Raw genomic sequence first — 27,944 nt, forward strand, 5'->3', positions numbered from 1 at the left:
ATTGTTGTGGCTGTGTAGTTTGTCTTCATGTGGCTCAAAATGCAACTGCCCTTGGCTTCTGTGAAGGTCAGTTAGATCAGGTGGTAGAGTGGGGCTTCTGCTCAGCGGGGGCATTTCCAGTGTTCCCATTTCCTTCCCTCTAAGTGATTTTGTACAGTAGGATGTTGAAGGGGATATTTCTAATACCTTCTGCTAATGTATCTTGTTGGTAATCAAAGGAGCCAAAGATTGGAGAGAATCCTGCTTCCAGGTTCAAGAAGAGACTTAGATTCTGCCTCCTTTTCTCCAGATAGCCCAGCAGGAGCTCCATGATATTTTAGGCTTCTTTGTGTGAGATCATATATAAACACAGAGAAAGCCATAAATCTGAAATACTTAAATCCTTACAATATTGAGAAAGTAAATACAGCTTTGCAAATGTGGGAGTCACTCTTACAAAGAGCTGGCCACAGGAAGTGCAGGCACTTCACTGCCTAGATAAGGGATTACAGAAAATCTGAACCACTGAACAGGCTGGCAGGTAGATCAATACAAATATACATACATTGATGCTGGTTCTTTTAATGTAGACTGAAATCTTCCAGGAGCCAGTTGTGGAATAAAAATATAGCAGTGGCCATCACTCAGACACACTGAGAATCTGTGTGAGAGAATCAGAAGTCAGAGTCAGAATCTGTTCTGAGAATCTCAGACATAGTTTGAGAATATTGTGTCACTTTTGTTCCATCTGGAGCTAGGAAGGAGGTATGAGGAAACAGGATGCTCCTCCCAGCAGGCCTCTAAGTTTTTGAAAGGAATTGTGAAAGACCAAGTAAAAGGGAGAGGAAAAAATCACCCGCTTTTGCCTCCTGCTAACCCCTTTAGGCTGCCCTGAAAATAATTTAGTTGTATTTCTGCCTGGTACTGATTAATTCTCACATCAGGAACCATTCCACTTCAGAAGGGGAGTATGAAGGAGTCTCCATTAAGCCTGCAAGCAGATCCATTTAATTGACTGGGAGTGCTTACACCCGCTGTGTTTCTATGCTATAAATCCTTGAAACCTGTTCCACTAGTGACAGATGGCCTGGTTCAGGATTAATGAAACAAAATATCTGTGCCACTGCATCAAACAGCTGAAGAAGCTGGCATCAGATCCCCAACAAGAGAAAAATGTGCAGACTACTCCACTCCTTTCCTCCTGGAGATTTTTCCTGGGGCAAGGGGCGAGAGAGATTTGGCCATTAGTCTGGGAATTCCTGGCAGTGAGCAGTCTTCCTGGAGCAGCCCTGTGCAGCAAGCTCCCTTCTCCCTGGAAGTGTGGACAAATGTCCATTGTGTGTGGGACAGGCTGGAGCAGCAAGGGGCAAGCTTGCTCCAGAGATTGGCATCCCAGGGCACCCAGGATGTGGTGCAACACCAGCCAGGTGCCTGGTTGGTTTGTGTTGGATGTTTTCTGCAGGCTGTATGTAGGTGTTTTTCAGGGTTTCTCAGGTAGGAATCTCGTGGCTGACTGTGACAGTCAGCTTTAGTGGGGTGCTGAGCAGCTCCAGCACAAATTATGCTGTAGGGTATAAGTGGCACAAAGCTGCCCACCACAGAGGGGCCTCATGTTCTGCGCTGAAAAAGTGACAGAAACAGAAAATGAGCAAGGAGATGTTGCATCTGCACAGTAAAAATACCCAGTAAATTAATATTTTTAATTGCTGTTACACACAGAAGAAATGAGAAAAAAAATTACATTTCCAAACAAAGAATTAAAATAGTAAAATCAGCATAAAAATGTATTAAGAAAAGATCCCAGATCAAGTGGTTGTACTGTATGTGGTGACCTTTACAATCACAGTAAAGAAAGTAAGTGCTAGAGACTTTCAGACGTGGCAAAGTGCTTGACTCCCCAGAGAAGAGCAGCTGTTTCAGACACATCTTTCAGTGCACTCTGCCTGGAATGTGTGGGAGAGGGGCTGGAGCAAGAGACTCACATGGGTCCAAGATAAAGATTAGTGTTCAGGACAGACCAGCCACTCTGCATTCTCAGGCAGGCAGAACTGCCACTTGCCCAGTGGCATTTGGTTTTTCCTTGCTTTTGTTTTTTGTTTTGGGGTTTTTGGTGCTTTTTGTGGTTTCGGGGTTTTGTTCTTGTTTTTGTTGTTGCTTTCTGGTTTTTGAGTTTTATTTAACAAAGCTTCAGGTTCTGCTGGCCTGACCCTGCCAGCACCATAGGCTTGGAGCAAGCCTCCCCAGCTGAATTAGGAACAAGGCTTAGTCCAGCAGGAACCTGCACCAGCAGGGTCTAGATAAATATGTTTGTAGTGATTCAGCACCATTGCCCAATGGGCTGGTTTTGGTTTCTTGCTTTTCTTCTGTCAGGAAAAGGTGTCTTTTATTTCCTTATGCTCTGTCTTTTGACTGATCCAAACTGGCCCAGTCATGCTCCCACTGAAGTCTTGGTGGCTCAACCCCTGCATCCTGTGCTTTAGCCTCACTTTTGAGCCATCACACCACTCCAGTAGCTCATCCAACAGCAGCATAGTGTCACCACATAAACAATACAAGCCACAGAAATTTTGGCATTCCTGCCAACTGGCCACCTCTTTTTCATTTGTAGTCTGTCTAGAGTTGAGTATTTTTATTCTTTACAGTAAGAGCAAAAATAAAATAACTTTAAGAAAATTTTCTCCAAACTAAGAAAATGAAAACCCATCAAATATTTTAAAGAAACCATAAAAATTTGCATTGTGTTTGCTTCTGAGTTCATATTAAGATTTTACTGCAGCTGCTTCAAAATTATGGTCCATTTCACATGTACACAGCTCACATTCCTTGGTGTGTAATTCCTTGCCTTCATTTGTGTTTGTACAGCAGCTAGTGCTACAAAGACTAGGTAGTTTCTAGCTGTGGTCCAGATTTAGATCAGTGAACAGTGGCATTTTTATCTTAGTTGAGAACATGGTGATGGTTGAGAGCTTATTTCTAGATCAACTTCTGTTCTGGGCCATAGGACTGGTGGTACAAGCACTTCCTCTGCTACAAAACCCACTGCTTCCTTGATTCAGGTGAAAAGAAAGGAATTCAAGAAGGATGTGCTGACCTTATTAATTCCATCAAGGCTTTTTCTCTCTGCTGATTTTAAAGCAAGTAAAACAATCAGAGAAATTAAACATCCCTTTGAAAGTTGTCTCATGAAACCCAGCTGACCTTCTGCAGACTGAAGGTTGAACAGAATGACTTCATTTTCTGTTCCAGCAGACTGTGAGGTACTCTGTTTTGGCTGGACTGTAGCTGACAATGAGGGACAAGACCAGACTGCAAAAGTTGGATGCAAGGTTCACATCTAAGAACTTGGTCAAGGCTTTCAGAAGAACTAAAAACCATTTGCAAAACTGAAATTAGAGAGTTCAGATTTTTAAGCTAAACCTCCCTCAGAGTTCAAGTGTAGCTGAGCCCATCCTGCTAACCAGCACGAATAAATATTTTGCTTCTTTTTTTCTATCTGATGCAAATTGAAAAGGCAGTCACACATTCTGTGCTTTAAGAAAAGTCCTGCAGATCCCTAAAAGTAACCTTAACATTAAACTTGGATAATACTTGTGACTTACATAGCACTTGACATCTTCAAGGTGCTGTATGAGCATCAATCCTCACAATATCCTTGTGAGGTAAGTAAGGGCTAGTAGCTCCATTTAGAATGGGGTGAGAGCCCGGTCCCCTGCTGGAATAACTCGGCATTGCACTGGCCCTCATACACCAGATGTGGATCCGGTCACATTAAGTGACTCAGCCAAGGCCACAAAAGGAGCGAGCATAGATAAAAGGCAGGAGAATTATCCAGGAGGATTTCTGTCATGAGAAGTCTGCAACTTCCCATCCTCTTCCAAGAACACAGTTCTGATGCATCTGCATAAAAGACCCCGTCTGTATTCAAAAACCGAGTAAAGAGAAAGAGGCACCTGCCACTGAGCTCTACAGTTGTTGTTTGCTTTGATCTGTTCCCTCCAGAGCAGCTCCCAAAAATACCATGATAGCAAGGTGTAAATGCAGATGTTAGTGTCAGGACTGGAAAACTCTGAAGAACTACTTAAAGCTGCCAAGTTCCTCCTGGGAATTTTATAAGCTTGTGTAAAAGTATATAAATTATCTCTATTGATGATAACATGAAACTTTCAGCAATCTTCTCAAAAGTCGTGTTAGAGTAATTCTTAAACCAGTTGGTCTTACAGATGCCTCAGTATGGAGGAGTAAGAAGCCAGATACTCAGCACAGAGCAAAAATAAATCTTAAAATCCTCTGGCTTTGTTCTTCTTGACCTGCCCTTGGTAGATGAGCATCACCCTGTGACACAGCCCAGAAGCATTACTAGCACCTAAAAACAAGTTGCAATTAGTACTGCTTCTTTGACTGACCCTTGGAGTTCTGTGCATGGAGGATCTGCCTACAGAAAGAGGCTGAAGTAAACATGCTGCATCTTTTATATGTCCAATTAAAGAGGTAGTGGACCTCCAAGAGGGTGGTAACTACAGAAAGTAACCAAAGTGTGTAAGCTCGAGTGACCATAGACAAGGATTGCAGAAGGATGTTTGGGTACAGCAGTGTCAAAAGATAGCCTCTGAGTTTAGTAACAAAAGGAGTTGCTGCTGGGGCCAGAAACACCACACCACCAGGAAGGATTCATTCCCTCTGTAATGTTCCTGGGCCAAAGGCTGGCTGCTTCTGTGCTCCTGAAAAGGAGAAGAATGGATCAAACCCCAGTTTCACAGTGCAAAGAGGCAACAGGACAGTAACCCCATTTGTTACATATGAACACCACTCCTTTTTCTGCTCTGTTTCAAAGTGAAGATTGCCCTTGCTGGAGTTGAGGGAACAGCTTTAATCTCAAGAAAAGTTATTTAACAGCCTGCCAACAACTGCTTAGTGCTTCTCAGGATTTAGGCATCTCAAAATTGTGTCAGATCACAGTCCACAGCAGCTGGTTTCTTCCCAGCAGGAAAGAGCCTCCAGGAAAATGGTCTCATTCAAGTAAGATGGATTAGAAAGAGGAATGCAGAGCCAGAGAGAGATTTTGAAGATTAAGAGCCTTTGCCAGCAAACCTCCAAGCCAACCAGGACTCTCCTTTGTATGCTGAGGGCTCTGCTTCATGTTCCTGGGAAGGCTGAAGCTGTTACAGCACTGGGATGGAGCCAGTGTGACTGGCCATTGTGTCCCAGCCAGGTCACTCCAGGTGATCTGTCTCAGGACAGCAAGGGAACAACAGCCCACTTAGGGTGCACAAGTTTCTGCTGTCCCACCCAGAGACCTCTGCCACCAGAAAATGCACCTCTGATGGCCTGTGGAGAGGAGGGGCCTCCTAATAACACATCAAGATTCCTTTCTGCAAGTATCCAGTGGCTGATGGTAGAGCAGGACAGCAAAGCGAGCCAAGAAGAAAAAGTACACAGAAAAGCAACTCAGCTATTTTCAGGCAGTGCAAGACTACTCGTTTCTAGAGAGGAAAAAAAAAGAATCAAAACTCAAGACTTTTAAATAAAGCTTACTTTATCACACAAGCACTTCCCTCAAAGCAAAGGGAAGCTCAGGATGTGGGGGAGCTCCTCTGAAGAACTGCCAGCTAAGGACTGAGTGTGCTGGACTGACCCATGCCAAGGAGCTGGGACTCAAAGACTGCAGCGTGCTGTTTGCTCACATGCTGGGAGGATGGTGGGACTCACCCCAAATGCTTAGCTGGGTCACTGTTGCAGGGGAGATTTGCAAACAGCCAAGCAGAGTAACAGCAGGTGACATCTGCAGAGAGCTACAGTGCAGGGTTCAGTGTGTGGCTGGGAGATAAGCAATGCTGATGAATGAAAATGGTTTATGGCTCTAAATTCCCTTAGCTGTTTACTCCAGGCAGGCCCTGATGTGCCAGTGAATGAATGCTGACAGTATTACATAACAGCATTAAAGGGAAGGGATTACACGGGGCTGTGCTACCTACAGTGCTTTCCCTCTCCATAATGCAGCTGACCTTTCTGATCCCTGTCTGAAAAGCAGCAGATGCCCCCATGGGGTCAGGGTGGATAACCCAGATTTCTGTAATACTGGATGCATTTGCACAGATGCAGAAGTCATGGGGAGGCAACGCCTATTTCCTGCCAGGCACACCAGGTGAGGCTGGAAAGGAGCAGGAGACCCACTCAGCACCTCTCAACACAAGGGAAAAGCTAGCAGGGTTCTATGCGGGTCAATGTGAGTTTGAGAAGGAAGTGGCAGGCATGTTGAACACAAAGGACAGTGCTTTTCAGGAAGCTCTGCTGAAAAGGGGCTTTCTGAAAAAAAAAAAAAGAAGTGGTATAAAGAGGATCATTTTCCATCAGCTGGCAAAACACGACAATCTACATCCAAAATCAGGGCCTTGATCACAGGAAATGCTCACACAAAGATTTAAGATACTGCAGGCAGCAGTACTAAAAGTAGTACTGAAAGTGCTACTAAAACTTAATGGGTACATGGACTATTACTTGTTCGGACATTGGAGAAAAAAGGCATAAAGATTAGATGCCTGTCTGCCATACTAAAGATAATTAGGGCATACACTAACTAAGAGAATGAGTAAGTTCTGCTTTAAAAATCAAAGTTCCTCATGTGCCCATTACATCTCACCAGTGGCTGCAGGCACCGTGCAATTGTGTGCACGTGGCAAGGGAGAACACACTGGCCTGGCTATCGCGATGTCCCTGAAATCCCACCAAACTCCTTCTCTTTACAGTTCTGCCACAGGCAGTAATGCTGACTTGCACCTAGAGACCTGTCCTGGAGCAGTGATCACTGCAATCAAAGCACACAGCACTGCCAGAACATCTCTCACTCTGTGCCCTCAGCTTGGGCTTCTGCCTTCATGCTGGTTCTGCTGGGTACTGCCCATGCTGGCACTGACTCCAGAGCTCAGCTCCCAGCTGGATATGTTTTTACCCTCCCTCCAAGCTTCTTTTCAGCAGAGGAATAGCTCCAGTTTGCATACTGAGTTTGTAATGCACAAAAAGAGACAAACATCAGTTAAATTGACTTTTACCTATAACTTTAGCAGAGATCAGTGCCTGTCTGCCTACAGTCAAGAGGAAGCCTTTTAGCACAGTGCATGACCAAACCTCCTTTCCACCAGCCCTCCTCTTCCCAGACATACAGCATCCGTTTCAAGACTAACAAGTAAAATGCAGTAGTACAGCACTTCCAAGGAGAAAAAGTTGAATGAGTAACTACTGCAGGGACAGTCTAAGCTTTCTGATGTGGACTCCACACTGAAGTAAGCTGTTTTCAGAGAAAGCCGACAAAAAAAAAAAGTAATTCCCAAAGGTAATGCTTCAAAGAAGCAAAATCAACATCACCAGTGTGCCTAGAGAAATGGAGATCTCTCTCAGGGGTGAATGCAGCTACAGCACCTGAGATATAACCCATGTGTTCACAGACTATTGGCACTCCACCTAGCTCCTCTTCCTGAAGTCCTCTTCATCTCTGGTCTCCACGGCCGACAGCGCAATCAGCATTTGGGCGGCGTAGTAGGTGGCCATGATGATGAAGCGCGAGTAGGGCACGGGGAAGCAGAACTTGTTGAGCGCGATGGTGAGGTCCGACACCATGAAGAGCATGGCGCCCACGCAGGCCGACAGCTTGGTCCACGTCCACAGGTCGTTGCACAGCTGCACGCCCGCCACCGCCCGCCAGCCCATGAAGCCGATCAGGGCGATGTAGACGGCCACCAGGTAGGTGAAGGGACCCGAGAGGTAGGAGTACAGGAAGGCATAGCAGGAGCTGGAAACAACACCCATCAGCAAGCCGGCTTTGAGGTCCAAAGGCTTCATGCCAAAGGCTGAAGAGTACAGGATGTGTGTGATGGCAAACATCAGCAGACCTGGAGAGAGGCATTGACACAGAAAGTGTGACCTTTCATCAGTGACTGGCAGTCAGTAGCAAAGAAAACATTCTTCACGGTGTTACCTACCAGTAACACTACCAGTGATAATCATACTGACCATTTGGGACAATTTTATTACAAAAATCTGTACATGGAAGATATACCAACTCCCCAACCTAAAAAAAAAAAAGCCCCATCACAATTGTACTTGGCTGCAGCCAAGTACAGCTCTGTTTTGACAAAAGCCTTTCTGCTGATAAGCTGGGTGGAACTGATCGAAGCTGATCAAGAAGGAATTTATCTTGTTTTTCAGGTAATTCCTCTTCCCCTGCTTTGGATGGAAGGTTAGGAGGAAGGCAGACCAAAGATCACCCCTCTAACTATCCACAGTGTTTTGCTCATAGGTCACATGTGGAACAGGAAGACTGGAACCACAGCAGTGTAGGAACAAAACGTGACAAAAGACACTAATCCCTCTGAACCCTGACACAAAGCCTGCCCATATTTAGCCACAAACCCAAAGGCACTTGAGGACTAAATCTGGCTGCTTCTTCATCTCTGCCCATAGCTGGGAGAAACCTAAGCTGGAAAGAAGCAGCTGGCATATTTCATATGGGACTGCACCAATGTGATCTGCCAACAATTTTATGTCTATTTGCAAGATTCAGATGAACCTTACCAGGAATCAGTCAGGAAAAATGAAATGCCAGCTTCCCTTTGAAGTGCAACACCCCTGAGAAATGCCAGATGTGGGTGTTGGAAGGTGTTGCCCATATGTTATTCACTTGCCACTAATCCATTTGACAAAAATATGTCCCAATGTGTTGGTACAGCTGCTGCCTCCAAGCTGTCATGACAACTGTAGATAATGGGCCACAAACAGAGCCCAGCTCCTTGGGCTGTCTGGTTCCCAGACCCACACATGGTGCAGCTGCAGCCTCTCCAGCTTTATCCTGGCAGGGTTATTAGAGGAGCTGGAAGTTTTCGTGCAACTCTACAGCATGAAATGGAGAAAAGGATCTGGGAAGCCAAGTCCTCCAGCCCAGCAGGACACTTGTTAACATTTAACATGTGATGCACTCGTGTAAAGGGCAGTCACAAAAACCTGCAGCTGGCAGATGTTACTTCATCCCACTACTCTTGTATTGAGGCAGCCCAAGGAAGTGGAACTGTCTCCCTGCCTATGGGGACAACCAGATCAGACACCCACAGAGAGCTCAGCCATGGTGGGATGAGAAAGAAATCCACAGGAGGGAGGGGGTTGGTGGGATCTGTTTTGCAGGGTGAGGCTAGAGAAAATGGACAGTGTGAAGGGGAAAGAAGAGAACTACAAAAGAGGACAATGAGAAGCTGATGTTTCACAGAGCTATTGCACCTCATGGAAAGAACACTGAAGAAACTGAGAGGGGATTTAAGACAAGAGCTTTTTATAGGGTTATAGTGCAGGAAAGGTTAGAGCCCAGGGAGGTTTTAAGGAGAAGAAGGATATGTCACCCTATCAGTGAGGAACGTTTTTTTCTTCAGTGGCATTATATGGGCATTCTGCAAAGGGGACTGAAGAATGTGTTGTCCTTCATGCAGGCATCTGGCAGTGAGGAGGAGGAGGAGGAGGAGAGGACAGGATGCAGCAGGCAAACAGCCTGGAAAGGCAGGAGGAGTTTCATGATATGTGGTGGGGCTGGTCACAAACAAGGGAGTCAGCTCCCAGGTTTACTCATTCAACACCCACAAATCAAGCCAGGAACTGGGGAAAACTGTGATGGCTGCACAGGGGAGGGGTGCATTTCTATTGCATTTCTCGGCCTTTTTCTTGATCTTCTCAACCACGTCAGGGAGATCAGCCCTTTTCTCCCACTTTATTCCTCTGGATTTCCTCAGACTGGTAATAAGGCTTTTTTGCTAATCCCTGTCTTCTTCACCAAAAGCATAAATTGTTTTTAAGTGCCCGCTATCAAAGGAGGTAGATATTAACACTGTAAAGTATCTTCTACATGCAGTAAGGCAGGAGTCAGAAAATAATGTGTTATTAGTGGACTAAAACAGCCAAAATGAAAAAAAGTCAAGCGTGCCAGGAGCAGGTTCCCAGGCTCTCACTTCCCTATAAAGTAATGAACAAATGTCCTTTTATAAACTCATTGTCTCAAAACCTTTTCAAATGAGCCCAGTTTCCAACCCTTTTTAGTCCAAAAACTGCAGAAATTGAACAGAATGTAGATTTTTATTCAGTATTTCCTCTTCTCTCCTGAAACTTCAAATTCCCACAACTAATGATGTCAAAAATATCGTTAGTTGTCAACAACAGCAACCTGATGAGTTTTAAATAGAAGAAAATACGTTTTTCAGGCAAAGAGAAGGATGAAGTGGAGCAATGCACTTTATTTGCTTATATCTGAAATGTAAACATTAACACTTCCCAATAGAAGGTAGTTTTGTGATACGTGGTGAGGCTGTTCAGCTCCCAGGTTTACTCTTTCAACTCAGCTCAGTGGGCTGAGATTTTCAAAATGCTCCAACAGAGCTTTTCTTCTCCTTAAGAAGAAAAATTGTGCCTAAAGCCACAAAGCAGAACTTCTCAGTTGTGAGACTAGGGTTGAAAACTGACTCATTTGCAGATTAAAGCACATCAACCAGATGCTGAATTGCTGTGACTGGTTACCCTTCCTCTAGCACTAACTGTGAGAGGAAACTCAGAGATATACCAGTTACATGGGAATGGACAAGCACAGAACAGTCCATACACGAAAATGATCGTGGGGAGAATTGGGCCTTGAATGTTTCCCAAGCCATAGCTCAAGGAGCAACTCCAGGAGGCAAAAGCAGTTGGGCTGAGGTGACTGAGCCAGGTACTACTGTTGGGAGGAGGCCCATGGGTGGGAATGTCAGCACTCAACACAAAAGGGATGGCACCACAAGAAAGCAGGAGCTCCTCAGCAATGTGCCCAAGGTTCAGCCAGACAGATCCAATCCTCAGGGCCTAATCCAAACCCCACCAAAATCAGTAAACATTTTTACATGAACTTTTAATGGGATGGGGATAAGCCCTTGGGAAGCAGTATTAAAACCAGATTCAGAGCATTTGGCCTTTCATATCTGGCACTGCACACACTTCCTTCTCGTAAAGAAAGACCTTGTGGGAATAGCAGAATAAAACTAAATACTAACCTCATGAGAGAGGGGAAAAAATAAGCCTTTGACTTTCAGAGCTGACAACAGCACAAGTCAAGAAAGTTCCCTCATCTCATCACATTTTCCAGTGGGACAGTCACAGCAGCCAGTTAATGGTGGGTGTTATGTGTGATCCCTGTGCCGGTTAAATTAACTTCAGAAATCCCACCAGTCAGTTCAGTGAAGGACTCAATTGCTACTGATTTCTTGTGACAGTCCAAGGCCAGGGAGAGAGTTGCTGCAGGCAGGTTCAACATGGCTTTAAATGACTAATCTGAATCATTATGTTCCAGTCTGCAAACTAGCAAAACAAACCAAGCTCATTTTGCTCTGAGAGATGTGGATCTTTCTGCAGAGAAGACAGACCACTGCAGTAAGATTTGTCCTTGATTGACCATCATTTAAATGTTTTGCAAAACAGATATGTCTTGTACAACAGGCTGCATGATTCAACACTGATGAACCTGCAAGTAGGACAAGATTGCTGCTGCTTTGGTTTCTGTCATCCACTTAACACCTCCCCCAGGCTATGGGCTTGTCTATCAAAACATAAATGTCCTCTTCACCTATTCTCCACCAAGGACCTTTGCACAATATGTTCCATCCCCAATCCTCACAGCAAAGGGCTGACAGACCTCCCCGGAGAGACATAGGAGGTAAATACTTCTTGTAGCTTCATGGGAACTGATGAGTGCCATGAGCATTTCCTTCTCTTCCCCAGAGATTCTGGCATGCCACCTTCTCAACTCCAGCCAGCCCAGATGCTGTGACACATCCCAGGAAACCTAACCTGACCCAATTACCTCTCTAACCTCAAGAGAAGCTCAAAAGAAAGACTCATGCATGATGCGATTCCTCAAACCATGATGGATTTTAGTCAAGGGATGAGTGCTTCCCAGCACCCAGGGCTTAAGCTGTACATGAATAAACAAAATATGTGGCCCAGCAACTCATTAGTAAATAAAGAGGGTAACAGCTGGGCACTGTGGCATCCCTTTAGGACTGACACCGTACTCACCATGAATGAAGTAGCCCTGCTCCTGCCAGATGAGAAAGGCGTCTCCCACTGCCGAGAATATGAGTCCCGCTAGGATGCGGCTGGCACTCCGGTGTGACACTAAGAAGTTAATCCCATGAGCCAGGAGGAAAACCCACAGGCAAAAGATGGGCAGACATTTAATGAGGGCACTGAACCAGGATGGGCTGGAAGTTGGCAGCCAGAGGACAAAATAGACACAAGTGGCTTTAAAGAAGGGGACCAGTTTGGGGCCTTCACTCTTCACCTAAAGAAAACAAACATTAAAAAAACGAGAAATTAATAGGATCATCAGAAGCATCAGTGGAATAAACTTCATAACAGAACTGGCTCCTTCCCTTTGAAAGTTGCTCTTCCATGTACTGTCAGCTGGCAGTGTCCTACCCCAAGAAATGCTGGTTGAACTTGACCATGATTCTCTGCCTAGACGTTTGTTACCCTCTCTGCTGAAAACACTTCTCAGTTGGCAGGATGGGGTTTGGGTGGTGGATTTGGAGGATGTTTTAGAACTTTTTCTCTTTATTTGTTCCACTGAAAATATTTAGGCCATTAGTCAAACTCCTCTGGTGTTCCCTGTCACTTATGTTGTGCTTAGGCTAGCCCTTATACACTTTTTATACACCTTTCCAGGAGCTGTGAAAATACTGCATGCCTGGATATATCCCAGCAGCAAACAAGCCAATAAAGGCACAAATCTCTCCCATTTTCACAAATCCTCCTGCTTAGCCAGTTGCAGATCACCCTGAGGATATAACCTCTCTCCTAACCCATTCTTTCCCCTGCCCTGTAGCCTCATGCTTGGAGCTTGCCGTTGGCATCACGAGCATCAAAATCCAACACATCAACCTCCCAGGTGAGGATGTCACTTCCTCGGCTGACTAATACCAACATCAACCTCATGTGGCTTTGTTCTAGCATTACACTAATAGTACAGTACCCATATTACAGGAAATGTTTTGACTCAGGGCTCTACTGTGTAAATACAGACACAAAAATGCAGCATGAGCACTTGGCTACTCAACAAAACCACAGCAGGGGCAGGGCACAGAGCTACAGGCTCCACAAGCTGTGTCTGCTCTTGATAAACACACAGCTAAGACCACTCCGCACAGTGATATACATTGTGTTCACCTGCCCTCCTGGCATATTTCTGTGTTTCAGTGCAGGTGGAGAAAACTCCACGTGAGAAACAAAGTTATGATTTTATTTTCTCCTGGAGAACATCTGAGGGCCAAAACAAGGAGCAAAGGAAAAGACTGTAACTGCTTCCATGCCTGCCTGAGCTATGTCCTAGAGTTTACAGGAGGCCTGTTTCCTCTTGAACCTAAGGCAGTGCAACCCCCAGAGCTCCTCTGCAAACAGGGGTTCACCCTCAGTCTTCTCATTTCTTTAGTCAAACAAGATTTATTTGCTACATATCACAAGGACTTGCCACTACTCATGGCCAAAGCACATAGAGGCTTCCTGCACTGGAGGAGGACGTGGGGGAAAATTTAGAGGCATCCAAACTGATTTCACACCGTGAAGTCCAACTTCTCTTTTTTTTTTTTTCCCCCCCCAAATAACTTGACCCTTTTTCTGCTTCCTGCATCATGGGACATTGTCATGACCAGTGCCCATCTTCCTTTGATGCAGGGTGCCTTGGTGCAGATACTTAGAACAGGTGAAGTTTGCACAGGAAATATTCCATGCTTACAGTGCTCAGGTGATAAAGCCTAATCACATAAAAATGGGCACAAGCAACTAGAGTCAGGTGGAGTTGGAAGACAGAGGCAGAGGAGGGCATCTTCACATGCAGTATCTAAAAAGGGAATGCAATCTCTGGAGCAGTGAGGCTATAAATAAAGGGCATCCCAAGAAGACAGTGCTTTCAAAATTTTTCTCACATCTGATGGAAATTTCCCCAGCATATCAGCAGTTTCTTGGCAGTAAGGTATTTCAATATACATTATTCATAGGCTATTGCCAACACAATTTTTAAACACTCCATTAAACAACCAGGCTACACAATTTCCTAACAAAAGGACATCAGCAAGCCGTTAACTTTCTTGTATTACATGGCAAGCTGTTGTGAGTCCTCTACTTAGGCTGTCTAAATTAATCACCATTTACCACTCCTTGTCTGCATTCCCTGGGAAAATTCTGGCAGCAAATAGCAAATGAACTTGAAATAAAAGTCATAAAAACCCATGTAGTCTCCTCACAGTACTGGAGTTGTCTGGGAACTATCAAGTATTGTAGGGGAAAGAGTGCATAGAAGCATACAGGAGAATATTTGGGTTAGTAAACATGGTAGGTTTTATTTAATACCTCATATTAACAGAAAAACACCTGCTAGGAGCAGTTACAATTACCATCACAGCTTGCCCTCCCCTGTGTGCACACATGATGAGACCGGTTTTAATTACATTTGTCATTTCCCCAGGAACCTTGCCTTACTGAAGCTAAGATACAAACTTGTGCAGAACGATTACGTTTGCTTGGTAAGCTCAGAATTACCTTTTCTCACTATCTGAATGTGAATTTTGCAAGCCCAGACAGCTTTATTTTAGAAAAATGGTTTGTATTATTTCTGTCCTAATAACTGAGGAATTTTTCATGCATAAAAGTTACAGCACTCTCATGTAAGAATGATCTCATACTTCTAGAAGGGCTACAGGCTTCTCATCATTGACACTTTATTTCTTAACACTTTTTCTCCAAGTATACTTCAGATGAGTTATTTCCAACCATGCCCTTGCCCATCACTGAATGCTGCAGCTCACTGGATCCCTTTTATGGCTCTGACCAAGATAAGGGTCCCATGAGTGACACTGGAAATACTTTGGAAAAGTCCTCCAAGAAAAACTGAGGCAACCAGAGGGTGAGGCTGGGGATTATCCTCTGTTTGGTCACATGGCTGAGGCTTGGAAAGAGGTGGTGGGGCAATTTGCCACCTGAAGGACAAGTCAAGACTGGTGCTGGAAAACCATGTACCAACATGACTGGAAGCTGTGGCTTGAGGAAAGCCAAGCATATAATCCATGATGGAACTTGCTGTACCACAGGGAAGGGGAACATTATTTCTTGTCTGCATGGATAAATTGGATTAAACCACCCATCTCCTTTGTCCCTGTGTCTCAGAGACAGAATGTGAGATAGGGCTGCACCACGGGGCTGGAAAAGGAAGCACTTGATGGAGGTGACAAGATCCTTTTTACTAATGTGTGTGATTGTCATGGCTTTAAGCTGACTTTTGCCATTTTGTTACGAATTCTACTGCATTTTTTTTCCCAAATCTTTTCTCCTGCCACTACTAATTTACTCTGTGCTGAAATGCGGCACAGAAAATATCTTGAATGAAAAACAAGGCAGTATTTCCAAGATTTGAGTTTCTAAACTGAGCATAATTTAGGGCTTTTTCTCAACTGCAATGGCTACTAAGTTACTTAGAATCTTTCAAAATTAGTTTAAACTGCTGTAAAGTCACTATCTTTGTATTTGTAGAATTACAGTAGAATTTAATATTTATTAAACTATTTGTGTCCAACCAAATCCAATGAAACCCTCCAACACTTGGGCAGACTAGGAGGAAGTTGTGTCTTGGCTCTCAGCAAGAGAGCTTGTGCCAGATAATCTCCAGAGGTCCCTTCCAGTCTCAACCATTCTGTGATTCTGTGATCTTCAAACAGAACATGGTACTGGCACATGCAGCTCTCTGGAGGCTCAGGGCTTGGATAGCCATCTCCCTATGTGTTCATAGGTTTACAGGATCCCTTCTTGTTTTGTCTGTGCTCATTCTGCTCCAGTTTGAAATACTGCTGTATATGGCCTGTTCTGACTGCTGCAAACCAAAAAAATTTACACCTGGCTCCTCTACCCATCCACAGAGAAACAGCTATTCTCACAAGACAGTGCTCTGATTTTCTTTAACATTTTGGAGCCAATTGTCTGTATCTGTATCACAAGTGGGAAAGGAAATCCAGCTGCCACAGGGAGGGAGACATCTTCCTCCTGAGGTAAAGAACATCAGAAGCTTCTTGCATTGAAATGCTAAAGTTGGACAGAGTTCACTGTTCCTAAGCCTTGCACTGGTTCCAGGAAACAATGTGGAGTATCAACTAATGGTCTTCTCTTTGCAAAGCCCCCTAAATCATCCTGTAATGAAAACAAGTATAGAGACACCAGCGGTGTGGGGATATGGTTTGCACCCACTGGGCTGCAAAGTGCTGCTTTCCAGGAAAAGTGCTGTAAAAATAATACCCCAGCTATTCTGCTGAGCAACACTTGAGCACAACTGTGTGCACTGGCCAAAAAAAGCTGGGCTGTTGTCCTCCACCCAGCCCTCCCATCACCCTTGTACCACTTTGTGTTAGAGCTGCTTCTCCTGGCTTTTGGCATCCAGCACTGTGGATCCTGCCTTGGTTCTGCCCTACTGTGACAATAGTTGTCACCCCCAGTTTTGTGCCAATAAATATTTATTTGGCTTTGTTGCCATGTTTTCTACCACTGCAAGCCCATGGCCCTGGTTTCTCATTGCCCAGAATATGTGGCTCTCTGTAAGGCTCTCCAGCTCTGCTCTCCTGCAGGAACAAACATCTCCTGGGGGACAACCGATTGCCTACTGCCATTTGTCACAGAAGGTACTGGCTTGTACATGTCCCAAGTTGCTTCTGAATAAAATTCTGTTATTGGTGAAGAGTTACTGAACCAGCCAGTCAACCTGCCTGAAATACTGTGTTGATGCAACATATTTTTGCAATTAATAGGAGGGTTTATGTTTGTGCTAGAGATGCCAAGGGCCAAGCATCCAAGACAGATGGCTCCTGAACAGGCTCCACATGCTGCAGGAAATTCAGGGTAATAAATAAATCCTCCTTCCCTCAAGTGGAGACAAGACTAGAGGCTGGATCTAAGATGGGTTTGTAAAATAGCACATAAATTACCCAGAAGATGGTACATGTTTTGCATGTGGGAGAATTCACATGCTGGTAATCCTGGCTTCATCATGCTTATGCCATGCAATGAGTTTTGCCAGGTCTTTATTGCAGCTTCTGGCACTCCCCAGCATAACTCCGGGCCTCTGTTTCTCCCACAAGGGTAATGCAGTGAAACTCTGCTCATGCTCAGCTGTTCAGTCAGACCTGTTTCCAAGGGGTCAAAAAAACATGGATTTGTCTGACAAGAGCCTCTGTTGTCCAGCACAAGCCGAAAGTAACAGGACTCTGCCTGAACACTTCCAGCCTGCAAAAGGACCATCCTCCCACCTCAGACACATGAATGTCCAAGGTAGCTCTTCCCCCCTCAGGGTCTCTTAAACTCCTGCAAAATAGGGCAGATTTGTTGGCTTCCATCAATCCTCCCTCTACCTCAGCAGTCCGGGTACTCTCTTCCCCACCTCAGTTAAGCAAAGTAAGGTCCACAAAGCTTTGCTCCACAACAGACTAACACAGAGTTGAGAGCTAGAAATACTTGACTTCTTTTTCTTAACACCAAGCTATGGATATTTGCCAGAAAAATACAATTTAAAAATTGGCACAGGCCCTCACAGTTCTTGGGTGGTGAACTCAGCTATATTGCTGCACAAATTCTTGGCACCACTAAAGTTGCCCTTTGGTGGAGGCACAGAGGAGCAGGCAGTCGGTGAGGATCACTCAAACTAGCATCTAACAAGGGCCCCTGTGCAGGAAAAAGAGCCACAACAAAACTTATTTTCAGCACCAAGTCAAAATGCTACCCAACCTGCAGTCACATTAACACTCAACAGAATCTCCAGATAAACCACAGGGGATGAAAACTTGTCAGCACCGAGGCTGCTTCCAGATGAGTGACGTCCCCTCAGATGCAGAGAGAAGGGAGGAAATTTGCAGCACGAGGTTCCCTGCAGATGCCTGGCAGCAGGGCAATGAATGTTTGCCTGTGCCAGCCTGTCCCAGGTGAAATAGCAGCTCAAGCCCCCGCAGCGAGGCTGCACTCCCAGGCACCGCGGGGCATGGCACGACCGCCCAGCTGGGCATCAGAAATGGGCTGCTTTTTGCCAGGAGAGCTAGGGAGCACTCATTCACCACTTGTGCTGTGGCAGTGGCAGTGACACGAGATTGCAGACACCACTTCTGCAGTGTGAGTAAAACAGTGGTCCTATCTTGTCGTCAGGTGCTTAAGGAAGAAGAATGTAAAACACACTGACCGTGCTGAGCAGTCACACTGACCGTGCTCACAGGGCTGCTGACGAGGCCAGTCTGGCTCAGCAGCCACTGTCACCTGGGAGCTCTTGGACATCGCAGCTCTCAGATAAAAAACATGCATCTGTAGACACCTGGTATGTCAAAAAGTCACAAATGGGAAACTGGAGTCTTGTCCTCAAAAGACTCCTTGTAGGAGGCTTTAGAAATATGAGGGAACAGTCTTTTAGGAGCCTAAAGTAGATAGAGGAGGATCTGGAGCCAAGGAAATCTCCCACTGCATCAGGGCACTGCTTGTGCCACACATTGCAAGAGGAGCCCACTCCTACTTCTTGTCTTTTAAACTCTGGCATTGTCCAAAGCTATCTTGACACACTGGAGCAGGGTGTTCCCTCCAGCAGATAAGGGAGTTACAGGATCCATAGAAGTTATCTTCTGTACCAAATAGAAGACTAATTCCTGTTAGCTTGGCTAATGAGCTATGCAACAGTGTCTCTGGAATCTCCCTGCACTACCCAGGTCCTACTGCTATCAAGCCAGGTACTGCTACACCCATCAGTACCTTACAAAGTCACTGGGGTACCTCCCTTGGCTTTCTGGAACTGCAGGGAAGCCTTCAAGGTGGAGAAGCCTTTCTTTAATAGATATTAACTCATAAAAAATACAGACAAATACATTTCACCCTGAAGACTCAGCCTGGAAGTACGTATTTTTGCTAGGGTGTTTCTGGGAGGTGGTTTTTCTTTTTTCCATTACCAATGGAAATGTGGTCCTGTCTACCAGACTGGCACAGGACCACAAACAGGGCTATTTTAAAAACCTCTTCTTAACCTGAAGTAGTAATGATTGACCCCACATCTGTAGCAATGCTATAGCTGTCAGCAGTTTTGGAGAGTATGGTCAATAATGTGCCACTGCCAAGCACTATCAGTATTAAACTAGTCAAGAATTCAAAAGCCTCTTCAGGCCTGCAGGGGCTGTCAGACTAGTGCTTTCAGGGTAGTTCAATGGCTCTCAGAAATGAAAGCAAAAATATCGTATTTGCCTGAAAACATCTTATCTCAGAGCAAAGATTGCTTTTCCCTCCCGAGATTCCGGATCTTCCTTTTTGTGTAGCAGAAAGCAAGGCCCTCCAAACATTTCCTTTGCTGTAAGAACTCACAAAAGAACCCCTTGCAGATGCTTAAAAACCTGAACCACAATGGGTCTGTCTTTTCATTTTGCTCATCAGAGCTGCAGCACTGCCACAGCAAGGGTACACACCCTTCCTCTTGAGTGAGGTCATCTGGGGCCATAGACCTACTGCTACCCTGGACATCAGGAGGTGGCTGTGAAGCCACAGGGAATTTCAGGAGCCAGGTAGCCAGCACTCTGAAATGCACAGTTGATACCTGTCCCAAGCAATTCCTCTCAGGATGGGAAGGGGCAATTATTTGGCCTGTCACACTAGAATCCAAATTTAAAAAATCTACTGCTAACAGAAAAGTGCCCACAGCCTATCCTGGGGAGGGCTTCTAGACTACAAGCACCTGTTCTCAGGAGACTCATCATTATTTATATCACACTTTTCTGTGAAAGGGAGTGCAGATTTCTGTTACCCAGGAAGAAGCAGTTTTAGGTAAGTCCAACATGCAAGCTGCAAGGTACAGAGCCACAGCAAAAAAGCAGCATCCCCTTGCAAGCCCATTGCTACAGACAAGTGCCACCCTCTGCCATCTCCCCCAGAGCTGTGTGGCAAAACTGGAACCTCTCTCCAGTCTCTGGTGCAGACCCCAAATAAAATATCCCAGAGCTGTCAGTTCTTTCCTTGTCAACATCAAGGGCAGGCTGAATCTCCAGGTAATAGCAGAGAGTGATCTGCATAGAGAGTGCTTTGTTCCCAGGGCTGAAATCCATCTTCTGCTTGCACTCCCCCATCTCCAGCATTATTTGCACCCCACAACCCACTGCAACATTTATGTTCTTGTTGGAGGACCCCAGCCACTCTGTCATTTCGCTGTGGCATCGGGGATGCACAGAAGAATGTGTACTCAGGAAAATGGGCACTTAGCAAAGCTCTACCCTGCCCCATGCTGCTTTGCCACCAGGGATTGGTATTTGTGAGGGAAGGGAGGTCCTTCCATCCAGAAGCAACCTCTTAAGCATAGAAATGTCATTTTACCTACAATCTGTGGGGAATAACGTGGGTCTAAATGAAGGGCACTGCAGGCACTGGTGCTGTCCCAGCCCTTTGCAGGAACAGCTAAAGAGCCAGGAGTGCAGCCCAGAAGGCAGGTGGCACACGACAGGCTGTACCAGCCCTACCAGCCATTTCCAAAAAGACGTGCCAAGGGTGAAACTGCCTCAGGCATTCAAAAGGCACTTCTGCAGATCACCTTTCTGGCTCACACAACAGACTGGTGCACACTTGGCAGAGATGATGCTTTTGCAAAAGGAACAGGAAGGAAGAGCTGAAACAGAAGGGGAGGGCGGCTGCCAGTGTCTGGGAAAGCTGGCTGCTCTGCACAAGAGATTTTTGCTGTATGAATCCTCGCAAGGGGCTGCAATAATACCAGCAAAGGGAAACAAGGCTGTGGTGGGAAGCCTAGGAAGCTGAATTAAATGCTTTACTCTACCTGTGTTTCACGTCCTGCAGGTTGAAAACTTGCAAAATACTGATATTGAAGAAAATCAGAAGGGAAAAATAGCAATTAATCCCAATAAAGATGCATATTTAGAGAGATGCTGCTCTAATAGCTTACAAAAAAGCAGTACCTCTCCTCATGTTATCATGGCATCAACATGCTTAAGAGTCAGGAGTGTGTTAAGGTCAAAGGATGACAGCAGAGCCACAGATTTTATTTCCAATATCTATTCTTGTGTCAATGTGTGACCTGGATAGGTCAGTATTGGACACAACTTACCTGAAGACTAATAGATCTTCCCAGCCAGTCTCAAAAGATGTGGAGTGGGCAGGTGCAAACACTAACCTGCACAAACACTAACCCACACATTCCCAGGACTCACACTGATACACCAAGGCTTCCACTTGCAAAACCCTGGCTGTAATCAGGCTGCATAAACAAACAAGTGTGCAGCTGCTTACGAGGATTATGCCCTTTATACTGAGGGTACAAATCCAGAGATGCAACCAAGCAAAGTGGAAACTTCAATTAAAACATTAATTAAGTGATAACCTTGTCATCACACTTCTTTTATATCACAAGTCAGCACTGCTATCCATACGCTAAAAAAATCAAAGACACATGGAAATAGGGAGACAGTAGCAAAGCCATGGCCTCAGCCTAGTTCTGCTGAAGTCATGGGAGACATGTAAATCTGTCTGGTGTGCCTAGAATGTTCTGAAAAATGAGCAGCTGGCTTAAGGTCAAACTTCCCTCAGTCTCCAGCAATGATTCAATCAGAAGCTACTTGAGACCAGCAGAAAGGCACTCATTTTGATACATAACAGGAAATTTAATGCCTGATGCCAGCTGATGCCATATCTGCCTCCAAAGCTGGTATCTGGTGAGAAGCAAAACATGAAACTTCACCATTCATTCAAACTTGACAGAAGTCTCAAGGTCAATTTGGTAACAAGGGCTGTCTCATCTTTTCTCAGTTTTGGCAAGAACATGTCTTGCAGGTATCTACAGGAATTAGTTTTTGGGAGAAGACTAGCCTGCTGGCAGAAACAAGGCATTTCCATAGGATTGCAGCAAGGTGAATCCAAAGAGGCATCATTCTCACTAACAGGCAGATTTGCAACACAAGAGTCAGCCTTGCAACACTGACTTAACGCAAGAAGAGAGGCAAGTTCCATTTATTCAGAATGAAACTGCATCTGTGCAACTCTTGAGTCAGAGGTGTGAGCCCCTGGGCTCTGCCTGTGTCTGAAATCCTTCCTAGCCCAGCACACATGAATTTCAGGAAAGCTCTTGCTTAGCCCATCAGCTCTGGTGGTGTGTAAACTCCTAGACAGAGTTTTCTGTGCCATGTCACCTGGATACTTGTTCACGTACAGCATTAAATGGAGGCATGCTCTAGACTGACCTATTTGCCACACAGAAACCTGTCATTAGCTGAAATGCTATTTAGATTTTGGCAGTATAAGAAATGGATATAGGAAGGGCACAAACAGGCTAGAAGATATAACCACCACCCTCATTTTGTGTGTGTTGCAGTAAGCAAAACCTACATTTCTACGGTAATGACAAGTCTACTGGGCATTGTGTGACATGAAGGACAGTAGAAAAATTAAGTGGTGATATAATAACTACTTGGGCCTCCAGGAAGGAAGGGAATTATGTAAGTAATAATCCTTTTGCTGTTAAAGAGTTTCCACATGCTAGCAGAAGATGGGTTCCTGATGCCATCTTTTTCTAAGAGTCTAATTTCACTGGAGTTATTATTTCCTCAGCACTAAGAAGTTACCCACAGAGAAGATAACTTTGGCTCTTCTGCTGCACTCCGTGTATTTTGGATAGAGATACTTGGACAGGAAAAGAGAACAGAAGAAATGCATGTCTGTCCTTTCAGAGGAATTACGTGTAAGTACAGACTTCTGAACTGGACCCACAATCTTAACGTTCAAAGCACACTTTGAACAACAGGCGCGTGTGCCTTGAGTGATACACTTGGGTTAATGAAGCCTTTAATGCACAGCACTGCCTGCAGCAGTGATCAGCACTGCCTGCTTAATGCTCCCTCCCTGGTGCTGGGAAGAGCGTGAGAGAAGCCCGCACTTTGCAGGCTCTGCTAGCCCACCCTCCCCTAGCAACAGCTACAGCAAAGAATGTCAATGTCACAGCAAGAATGCGCAAGTTCAGTCTGAGAAAATAAATCGTGGCATGTAACACTATGCCTGGGCTTTAGCTGGCATAAATCAGCACAGCTTTTTGCTCAGTAGGACCAAAGTTTTTAGGCTTCTCCCAAAAGGTGGAACTGACATAAATGTTACTAAGATCCAGCTAAGCTTTGCTAAGGTGATGATTCCCTCCCTTTCTTCAGTGAGCTTAGATATTTAGAAATATTTTCTATCATTCATTTACACTGGCTTGGTTTTACAGTAGTGCCATATTTCCATAACTGTCAATGTATTATCTGAATGTGCATGTCTACATGCTTCCTGCATAATAAAATCCCAATTTATGATGCATTTAAGTAATGGAGGAAATTACAATGAAAGCATATAAACAGAGTAAAATTAAACCATAAAAGTAAAATTAACCGTAAGAGTTACTTCTAACTTAGATGGTTGCTAACATTTCATTCATTAATGCAGAAACAACGCATCCTCTCTTTAAGAAGCAAAGGCTGAAATAGTTCCAGTGTGATCTAGCTTTCTTGTTTTCAGCAAAAGTTTGAGGATTATGGAGCACCCTTTCTAATAATAAACCTTTAAAACTATGCTTAGACTTACTACTTCTGCAATTGTCCATAGAGCAGTCTCTAAGCAACATGATTTACATCAGGTTTCCATACCCATCTGGATCAGAGTGGTTTGGCCCCTGTTCAGAAACACATATGATACCCATCCAGTTCTCCAGCCCTATTCCATATTTCTTGCTGGTGAATAGCTTTCCAGACTGTATCTTTCAGGTATTTTGCCCAGTTTTTACAAGTCACCTTTATACTCTGTCTTGGTGACATCCTGCATCTTTCCCGAGGTCTGACGAGGGCTGCTCTCAGGAGGGTGCTGCTGCTTCCCACCCAGAAGGGATGGGGCTGAGGACTCCACTTCCTTCATGCAGACAAAACAATGAATCCTTTCCCAACCCAGCTATCTCTGTTTAAAGATGCAAATACACCAGAGGACAAAAGGGAAGGGATGGGGATTGTTAAGATAGGGATTCTGGGCAATAATCTGTCCCAAAGTGTGTTTCATCTGTCTCCCACACATATGGCTGTACTAGGTCGAATACATGTCAGGTGTAGAGAGAATCTTGTAGGGATGAGAGTTCCTAGTTCATCTTGCTCTAAAAAACCACACTGATATCATCTATAACTTCCCCCTAAAGAGATCTACCCTCAGACAATTAATATCTGTATTTCCCACGCCCTGTTTTCCTCAAAGTGCTGTGAAGCCCTACACTAAGTTTATTCCTAACTTTAGGGACAAAATAGGGTCCCTTTGAGCAAGGAGCATTATGTAAATGTCACAATGACTGCATGTCTCCGGGCTTATCTCCTGCACACTTGTGGCTCCTGCAATCATGCTGCCGGCTGGGCAGAAAGGTCCTTAGGGCAAGGACTATCTCCCACAAGCTCATACTAAAAACTGCTTAGACAACAGTGTTGGAGGTGGAGGGAGCTGGACAAAAATCACTAATGAGTGCTCTTTTATTAAGGTAGGACCAGTGATGACTGAACAAAAATGGAATTAAACCTCACATATCCACGAAGCAAACACTATTTATCAATACTGTGCTCTCAGCCCACATGGCTTTATGCAGAAAAAACAGCTCTTAATCAGAGCAGTATCAAGAATAACAAATTCAAAGCAGGATGCTCCTGCTTGCCTAGCAGAGTAAGCAGTGAAAGCTTCCTTCCAAGGTGACTTCCAACCAGAGTGAGCATCGCTCACCAGATGGAACAGGATGGCAGACAAATGCATCTTCCCTGCCACAGCCCAGCGCCATGCAAGTCTAGACTCTGACATCAGCAGGACTCCAGAGCTTTATCCCAGCTGAGCACCTGGCACAATATGTTAAAAGGTACTTTGGCACCAGACTTTGTTTATTTGTGGGCATGCTCCCTGCTCAGCACATATGAATTGTGCAGCATCAGAGACCGCAGCTTGATGAGCTCTGCACAATGCTGTGGTCTCTGTGTGCACTGGGCAGATAATCCAAGCCTCCAGGCAATGATGCACACCTGGCAGCTGGCATTGCAACAAGCAGTCCTAGCTTGATCCTCTTCATGGACCATGCCTTCTTGCATGGTTCCTTCCTGCTATCGCTTGTAGAGCAGACTTGGAGCTCATGGGTTTTGACTCTTTTTAAGAGTGTCCTAAGGAAGAAAAGAGGGGGACACACAGGAGAGCAGGTTGTGCATAAGCAGCCCGGGCCACCTGCTGCAGTATGGTACAAAGGCCATCACTTTGAGAGGGGCAAGAAAAATCCTGTCACTCTCTGATGTGCTCTTTGGGTGCTCTCCCCATTGAGGCTGATGCTGCAGTATGCTGGGAGAGGACATACACTACAGAAAAATCAATTCCTCTGGCTAATTTGATTATGCCTCGGGTGCTGCCCCTCCAGAGAATCTCCCCATCATGTCAAGGCAGTGATATCCATGCTGGCTCCAAAGACCTGGTCTATCTATGCAGCAAAGGCAGTGCAGTACAGAGATAAGGGCTGGGCCCCAAGGCAAGCACCCAGCTGCAGCCAGACGGATGGCCACTGCCCTTCCCTTCAGCAAGAGACTTGCTGGAGGGAGCCCATCATCTGTAGAGCCATCCTGCTCCTCACCCCTAGCTGTGCAAGGGCCACACCACGCTCCTGGGCAGCACAGGCTGCTGCACAACACCGATTCCAGCTGCCCTTCCCAGGCTGTGGGACAGCCAGCATGGAGCAGCACAGTGCCCTCCTTCAGAGAAACAGAGACATGACAACCACTGATGGAGATGTGCGAAAAATTGCTCCTCACAACACAGAAGGCTTGCAGCTCTCTTTTTTTGTGAGCTGTGTGGAGAATCAGTCACCCTTGCCTCCCAGCTCCACAGCAATGGCAAACAGCTGCAGCTCTGGTCACAGCTCCCGGTCCTATCGTCCCTCCAGCTCCTCATAGCTTCACACCTGCCTTAGAAGCCTTTGGAGAAGTAAACTGTTCACATGTCACGGATACAGACAGAGCAAAAATGTGCTTTGTTACATGTCACAAGGGCAAGTGAGAAAAGAAGGTTTTTCATTTTCCTCCTCAGTTTACCTTCCTAAAACCTTCTGATCTGAACTCTGTACACCTTTCCCAATATGTACTAGTGCTTTAGTCATTTGCCTCAAAGCTCAGTTGAAATAACACTCTGCAAGACCATCCTGATGCACTATCACAACAGCCAAGTACTGCCTACTGCAAACTGTGAAACAAATCCTGTCAGTTTCTGAGCCATTCCAGTACTGTCCCCACGAGATTTCACTTCCAAGATACACATACACAATCCACTATAACCAAAAGCATTACTGAGGGACAAATTCAGTTTATGGCACAGAAGCACAAAGATACCAAACCTTTTAAATCATTTTGGAAAAAGACCAAAAAAGAAGTTTGGCACTACAACGTTACAATTTCCAAGCTACTTCCCTCTGTCTCTAGAGATAAAAGTCATCCCCAGGCTGCTGATGAACTTACCAGGTACATGTTAATAACTGGGGGAAAATTCATCCAAACTATCAGACAATACAGCCTGCAGAACTGGCAAAGCAATTTAAAAGTTTTGAACGCCAGCTTTGTGAGTTAGGATCAGGACAAGATTTCTACCTGCCAGAGAGTATGCAATAGCCTGGCCCTTAACCAAAGTATTTCAAAACAAGATGAGAATGGATCTACACGGAACCAGGATAGCAGCAGTAGGTGTTCAGTGCTGCAGCAAAGCACCAGGAAATTTTCCCACCAACAGCTATCCTTAAGTCTGCTGGGGTATTCCAACAAATCCCTCACTTTCTAGAAAGGAGAACATGCAAAGCAGCATGTCTAACAGTGCAGCTTCTCTGCTGTTCCTGGCAGTTCCTTCAGCATTGGAACAGCCCCTGTTCACCTGCAGGGGCAGTTCCTCGTACTGCTGGCACAGCTCCTTCAGTTACCAGCTTGATTCCATCAATCCAAGAGTTCCGCTGCACACATCATCTACTGACAGGACAGCAGCGAGTTGCTACCTTATTGCTGGTTATGTTAATTAAGCATCGTGACTCCCCATGAGACAGGCAGGTGACACCAATCCCAATCTCATGTCCTTAGGTGGTGGAAGTGCCAGACTGACTTGCAGACGAGATGAGGTCTCAGCGAGAGGTCACCCACCCTACGGAAAGATCTGCCCCACACACGGGGGTCAACACACGCCTCAGCCCAAACCAGGAGCCGGACAGCAAAGCCACCTCCGGATGGCGAGGCAGAGGTGCCTGCGGGGGAAAGAGAGACGGCGGGGACAGGAGGATGCTGCCGGGCACTGCCGCGATGCGAGCCCAGGGCAGCTGGGGCAGCGCCGCTCTGAGCAGATGCAGCGCACGTAGAGCAGATGTGCCGTAGATGTTTTTAAAAACACACATGACAGGAGGAGGACGCAGCGCAGAGCCGCCCGGGCAGGCGCACCGCTGGAGCAACAGCTGCCGGGGGAGGCCGGGTGAGCATCCCGGGGGGCAGGGGTGGCCGCGGGAGGAGAGGAGCGCCCGCCGCGCTCGGGGACAGCGCCCGGGAGCGGGGACACCGGCCGGGAGCGGGGACAGCACTCGGGGAGCGGGGACACCGGCCGGGTGCCCGTGGGAGGGGGCGCGGGCCCCGCCGCCCCGCCCGCCCGCGGCCCGCACTCACCACGGTGACCGGGGACACCATGTCGGCGGCGGGGCGCGCTGCTGCTGCTGTCGCCGCTGTCGCCGTCGCCGCTGCCCAGCCCGCTGCCCTGCCTGCCTGCCGGGGCGCTTTTTTAGGCGGCGCTGACGTCACTGGAGAGGGGCCCCCGCGGCGAATGCGCTGCGGGGACAAGGAGGGGGCGGCCCCGGGCCCGCCCGGGCGGGCGGCGCCGATCGG

General features: G+C 46.0%; 1 protein-coding gene and 2 long non-coding RNA genes across 3 annotated transcripts in view; 2 read left to right on the plus strand and 1 right to left on the minus strand.

Annotated features, from left to right (window-relative positions):
* Nucleotides 1-12,042, plus strand: part of LOC116997440 — a 39,295-nt gene extending 27,253 nt beyond the window's left edge. The window contains exon 10 of the long non-coding RNA XR_004418185.1: nucleotides 11,752-12,042. This is a non-coding gene — a long non-coding RNA (uncharacterized LOC116997440). The remainder of the gene's footprint in view (nucleotides 1-11,751) is intronic.
* Nucleotides 1,643-27,833, minus strand: TMEM86A (transmembrane protein 86A). Its single transcript, XM_033062149.1, has 3 exons — nucleotides 27,729-27,833; nucleotides 12,049-12,313; nucleotides 1,643-7,862 (listed from the first exon to the last, which is right to left on the minus strand). Exons 1-3 carry the CDS (start codon nucleotides 27,747-27,749, stop codon nucleotides 7,435-7,437), a joined length of 714 nt encoding a protein of 237 aa, XP_032918040.1. The 5' UTR covers nucleotides 27,750-27,833; the 3' UTR covers nucleotides 1,643-7,434.
* LOC116997441 overlaps nucleotides 20,864-27,944 on the plus strand; it is a 34,117-nt gene continuing 27,036 nt past the window's right edge. Inside the window, exons 1-2 of the long non-coding RNA XR_004418186.1 lie at nucleotides 20,864-22,756; nucleotides 27,159-27,540. This is a non-coding gene — a long non-coding RNA (uncharacterized LOC116997441). The remainder of the gene's footprint in view (nucleotides 22,757-27,158; nucleotides 27,541-27,944) is intronic.

This window comes from Catharus ustulatus, chromosome 6 (assembly GCF_009819885.2).
Source record: "Catharus ustulatus isolate bCatUst1 chromosome 6, bCatUst1.pri.v2, whole genome shotgun sequence".
Classification (NCBI taxonomy): domain Eukaryota; kingdom Metazoa; phylum Chordata; class Aves; order Passeriformes; family Turdidae; genus Catharus; species Catharus ustulatus.